Source organism: Pipra filicauda, unplaced genomic scaffold (assembly GCF_003945595.2).
Source record: "Pipra filicauda isolate LSUMZ 115617 unplaced genomic scaffold, ASM394559v2 scaffold176_size3548034_pilon, whole genome shotgun sequence".
NCBI classification, from domain to species: Eukaryota; Metazoa; Chordata; class Aves; order Passeriformes; family Pipridae; genus Pipra; species Pipra filicauda.
In genome coordinates, this window is record NW_024104283.1 from 2,488,130 (window position 1) to 2,494,129 (window position 6,000).

The following is a 6,000-nucleotide window of genomic DNA, read 5'->3' on the forward strand; positions in this document are numbered from 1 at the left end:
CTAAATGGTGTCTGACCCTCTCTGAGGTTTATGTCATCAGTAAGTTTTGCAATACAGCATGTTTTCAGGTGGACACCTGTCCAAATCTGAAGGATCAACCAGAGGGTATTGTTAGTAAAAACCCAGTAATTGGTGTCACCAGGTGACTAGGCTGAGTTCACCAAGTCAGGAAAATTATAAACTTGAAGAGATTCCTGAATGTATTGCTTAGTGTTTAAAACATCTTTTCACACCAGCTGCATAGAAATCTCTGAAATGCCAGCGCTGGTTAGCTCACCATCTGTGTTATCCCTCCGTCTCTTCCCCTCCTTCAGCCTTTATTTTGAGGCTTCTTTATGTTGCCAGAAGAAAAATGACTCTTCAATATTCTTGGCGTGTTATTGGAAAGATAAATTTTGAAGTGAAATTTTTGTTGGTTCCAACTCTTGCTATATAAAGCACATTTAATAATACTTAACATTTACTCAGCCTACTTATTAATCATTAAAGAATATCAACTATCAAAATAATCCATAGTTAACTGAAATTAAGTAATCACATACTAAAATTACACCACAATATTGCTCAAATCTCAGAACAGATGGAGAAGTCAAGCAGAGAGTTTTTAAATAGTTTGTTTCAGTAACTTTTTAATTTTGTTGCTGCTTAATTTTCAGAAACTCACTAAGATAATTACTGACATATCATACTCTGTGCTTAGGTATGCACTGCTGAAAATATAGCTTTTTATATTTATATTCATCTGTGAGATCTGCAGATCCACTCTCAGCTAGGAAGGCAAGATGAAAACATCTTGACGACAGTGCAGGAGATCTGACCAGACTTCTCTCCCTGCTGCTCCTTTATGGTGCTGCAGTAACTGTAGTGGCTCTTAGGCATCAGCTTTATCTACTCTTTGATTCTTCCTTTTTCCCCACAACCAGTTAAAATTAAGAGCAATCCATATGGCTCACCTTTTGTTAGAATGACTGATGCAAGAAGCTGTACTAGGAAGATAAAAGGCCTTTAATGGCAACTCTGGAAATATAAACAGTTCCCAAGGAGGTGTAACCATTTTAATAAGCTTGGAGTTGGCCAATAACCCTGCCCACCAATACTTGGCAACGTGAGGGAGATGAGGAAGATGCACAGCACTGCTCGCTGAGCTCAGTAAGAACCCCACAAGGGCTGTAAGAGTATCCTTCTCTTGAAAAGGTAAAAGTCAAGAGAAATGCAGGAACTAAAGAGCCAGAAGAACTCAGAAAACACATGACAACAAAGAGCAAAGTCAAGCTGGACACACACATCTCCCTTTCAGAGACACAGTACGGTGCTTGAGCAATTCTTTCACTGAGTGAATACCACAAGTAAGGGGTGTGAGATTAGACTGCTCATAGGTTGAAAACTCTTCCTATGTCTTTCAGATCCTAACACTCTCACAGGGTTCCACCACACATGAAATGACTTCTGCCTCAGAAGCATGGGCTTTTAATGTTTTCAGTTAAGGAAAAAGTATTCAAGAACAGAGAGATTTAAAATGCCGTATATCCATAATATAAAAAGCATAGACTGACTTCTGACATACATGCTATCATAACCAAGACCTGCAACAAACTTGTTTCCCAGAGGCAACAGGTTGATCACAGATGTGACAAATTACTCACAACCAAGACTTTCCACATCACATTTCATTAGTGAAAAGTAGATTGATTACATGTTTCTCTCTGTGCTTTATAGATGACATAAAAATATTGCAGATCTTACAGCTTCATTGTGGAGCCCAGCTCATTCATGTTTGCAAACCTGACTTGCTAAATTTGAATGGCACCATTTTTAATCAATTTTGAAAAATGTTTTAAATAAGTTACTCTGCCACAGGCATTTTAATGAATATTGAAATAAACCATCTGTTTGGGGCTAGATTGGAGGATTTCCTCTGTGCAAGTCCAAAATTTTATTTTACCTTGGATTTTTCCTTGCCTCCACTTGACTTGGTCTATAGCATGTGTTTCCACACTAGGATTCTTGTGTTCTCAGTCTTAATCCAAGTTTATGTTGGCTATACTTGGCTATATCCCCTCTCTGCTTGGCAAAAGAAACATGGTAACTGCTGTGTTCTGAACTGTAGTAGGGGTACTTGACCGAGTGCTTGAGCTATGTAGACTTACAAGCCCTTCTTAAACCTGCTTGAAACTGCTTTTCCTGCAGTTACTAATGCTGCTGTAATGCCTGGAAAGGCATGGGAAAACATACAGACACTGGGACACCACACAGGGCCTGCAGGCACAAGTTGCAGTGAAGGTAATTACTAAATAAAAAAGAAAAATCTTTATAGTTGAGGGCAAAGCATGGGCACAGGTTTCCCAGAGAGGATGTAAAATCTCCTTCCGTGGGAATATTCAGACTTGACTGAACGAAACCCTGAGGAAAACCTTTGCATGGTTGCAGGTGGTGGGACCAGAGAGATGCCCCAGATCTGACCTCCACTGGTCCCTTTCAAATTAAGCAGTTCTGAGATTTGTGCTTCAGAAATCCTGTGAAGCAATGGCTTCACTTTTTTACGGAGATACAGTGTCTGGAGCTTGTCTTAATAATAGCGTTTAGCAGGAGGACACGATGGTAATAGATGTAATGAATGCTGACACTAATTCCCTTTGAGTGTGCCCACCTTTTACCATGGCACATGGCACACTTCTTCATTTGGACTGTTGAAGACAGTAAACACATTTTCTTCTAATGAATTTTTCAAAATTGTTTCTAAATGGTTTGCATGCTGTTCCCATAACCAAGAGGGTATTTTGTTTCCACATTCTTTTGATTGTCGGTGACAGAATGAACAGACCCTCCCAGATTGGGGCAGGGGCCCAATCTGGTCCTATCTTCTAGGAAAGCCACATTGCTACAAGGGGGGAAAGTACCCACTGCACACATTTGTTCGATACCAGTTCTGGTAGCAAGGGTCATGAGGCAGTTATCCCTTGATCTCATCAATACATATAAATAGCTCAAAGGTAGTTGTCAAGAAGATGGTGCCAGGCTCTTTTGGTGTGCCCAGCAACAGGACAAGGAGCAGTGGCCATAAACTAAAACACAAGAAGTTCCACCTCAACATGAAGAACTTACTTACACTGAGGATGGCAGAGCACTGGAACAGGCTGCCCAAGGAGACCGTGGAATTTCCCTCTCCGGAGACATTTAAAACCCACCTGGACGTGTTCCTATGTCACCTGCTCTAGGTGACCCTGCCTTGGCAGGGGGGTTGGACTAGATGATCTCTAGAGGCCCTTTCCAATCCGAAGGATTCTGTGATTCTGCTTCAATTATTCATGTGCTTTAGAGAGGAAACACCCTGGCTGCTGGTTAATTGTGAGACACAAAAGAGGGGGACAAGAAGAGATCTGGTATCTTTTACGCCCATGGGATTAGATCTTCTGTGGTTTGACCTTATCATTTGGGAGACCTTAGAAAACAGTGCAGATCCATCCTTTCGGTGGTGAACAGGCTGTTAACCCCAGGGTATACACTGTTCAGACAGTGTAACTGTGGAACAGGCTTTTTCACAGCTATTTCTAGCGTTACCCCGACACGCTTCCCTCCGGCGGTGCACAGAGCTCCAGCTGGGCTCAGAGCCCTTCCAGCCAAGCGCTGCACGGACGGCACCCATCGCGGGAGAAGCGGCTACGGAGCGGGGGGAAAGCAGCCATGGGAGGAGCGGCTCCTCCTCCCGTGCCTCCGGGAGACCCTCCCTGCCCCGGAGCCGGGCGGGGAGAGCCGGCCAGCGATGACCCTCCAGCCTCGGCATCACGGAGCGTCCCCAGCCTACCCTCCGCCTGAGAGCCCCCGCCCGCCCCCGGCTCGCCTCTGACGTGTGTGCGGGGCGGGGGCTGCGCGGGGCGGGGCGCGGGGGGCGACCGGGCCGGCGGGAAACTTCTGCGGGTTCAGCACCACAGACGGGGCGGGCGCGGTGCCGCCGCCCGGCATGAGCGCCCCGCCAGCCCCACCGCCGCCCCGCCAGCCCTGCCGCCGTCGCCCCCGCGCTCCGCCTCGGCCCCCGCACAGCCCCAGCCGCCCGGGCGCCGATGGAGGCGGCGGCAGCGCTGAACGAGAGCGGAGCGGCAGCCCCCCGGCTGCCGGCCGGCGGCGGCAACGCCTCGCTGGAGCTCTCGTCGCGACCCCCCGCGCCCGCCGCCCTCAACCCCTGGGATGTGATGCTCTGCGTGTCCGGCACCGCCATCGCCTGCGAGAACGCCCTGGTGGTTGCCATCATCTGCTACTCGCCCGCCCTGCGCACCCCCATGTTCGTGCTGGTGGGCAGCCTGGCCACGGCTGACCTCCTGGCCGGTCTCGGCCTCATCCTCAACTTCGTTTTCCAGTACGTGATCCGCTCGGAGACGATCAGCCTGCTGACGGTGGGCTTCCTCGTGGCCTCCTTCGCCGCCTCCGTGAGTAGCTTGCTGGCTATCACGGTCGATCGCTACCTCTCCCTCTACAACGCCCTCACCTACTACTCGGAGAGGACGGTGCTCTGCATTCACACCATGCTGGCGGGTGCCTGGGGGGTCTCCCTCTGCCTGGGGCTGCTGCCCGTCCTGGGCTGGAACTGCCTCCACGACCGTGCCGCCTGCAGCGTCGTCAGACCCTTGACCAAGAGTAACGTGACGCTGCTGTCTGCCTCTTTCTTTCTCATTTTCCTCATCATGCTCCATCTCTACATCGAGATCTGCAAGATCGTCTGCAGGCATGCCCACCAGATAGCTCTCCAGCAGCACTTTCTGACTGCTTCCCACTACGTCGCCACCAAAAAAGGAGTCGCTACCCTGGCTATAATCCTCGGGACTTTCGGAGCCAGCTGGCTGCCTTTTGCCATCTACTGCGTGGTGGGGGATCCTGACTACCCTTCTGTGTACACGTATGCCACGCTTCTACCCGCTACCTACAATTCCATGATCAACCCCATCATTTATGCCTACAGAAACCAGGAAATCCAGAGATCCATGTGGGTGCTCCTCTGCGGCTGCTTTCAGACTAAAGTGTCCTTTCGTTCCCGGTCCCCCAGCGATGTCTGAGAGACTTTTCTCTGCCGCACTGCACAGAGTGACAATCTCCCGAGTGGACTATTACAGTGCCTGTTCTAAACTTCAGACTACATTGTGAAATCATTGGAAACATGCTTAAGTATTAGCACTTTATACATATTTGTATCTCTGAGAGTGGTTCAGGGTGTGGAGTTTTGGGTTCCATCAAAATAATAACAGTGTGGTTGTATATAAATCTGCACATCACATTTGTGAAGTGAAGACAGTCTGGTACCGCTTAATTATAGCACCTTATTTCTAGCTGCTCACCTGCCAAAACAGTGTTGCCTTTCTGAAGGGCAGATAGAAAGAAAGTTGTGTTTGTGTTGTATTTATACGTGTGTGTGTCTGGGGGGGAGACGGGTCTGGGAGTGTATGTCTGTATGTGTGTATCAATACCTTGCTGCACAATATTGATAAATTATAACATTTTGTATACAAATAAAAATATGTAAAATGTAATATAACTTAGTGTGTTTAGATGCTTTTTAGACATAGGAGAGTTGGCAAATTTGCCTGTTGAACAAAGTCCCTTGAAAGCTCCCCATGTAATTCTGCCTAAAGAGATCATCATTCACTATGGAGATGAAATACTGCACCAACAAAGGCACCTTCTGCTTGCTTATTTGTTTGTTCTCTTCTTTAGTCTGGCAAAGAGTAACAAAGAGAACAAACTCCTTTTTTTTTTTTCTCCAGAAACCCAAGAAACAAAAAGCCTGGTCAAATAAGCTGCTCATTACAGTTATTCACCAGGTTTCCAGTAGCTTTTATTTTCACATTATAAGTTAGCCCTTTACGATCCACTGATCCATTTAAAAATTATCTAATTGTGGGGAAAAATCATTCTCTAAGCTGGGCTTTTTCCCCCCTGTTTTAATCTAACACTGGAAGAGAAAAAAAAAGAGGAAAAAGAAAAAAAAGGACGGTCTTCTTTCCTAAAAGCCTG

At 47.0% G+C, this 6,000-nt stretch overlaps 1 protein-coding gene across 1 annotated transcript; it reads left to right on the top strand.

The window, feature by feature from the left end:
* The first annotated feature begins 3,649 nt into the window (after window positions 1-3,649).
* On the top strand, window positions 3,650-5,516 carry GPR6 (G protein-coupled receptor 6). The gene has a single exon (XM_027747894.2). The coding sequence runs from the start codon at window positions 4,059-4,061 to the stop codon at window positions 5,043-5,045; it is 987 nt and encodes a 328-aa protein (XP_027603695.1). The 5' UTR covers window positions 3,650-4,058; the 3' UTR covers window positions 5,046-5,516.
* Window positions 5,517-6,000: the final 484 nt, after the last annotated feature.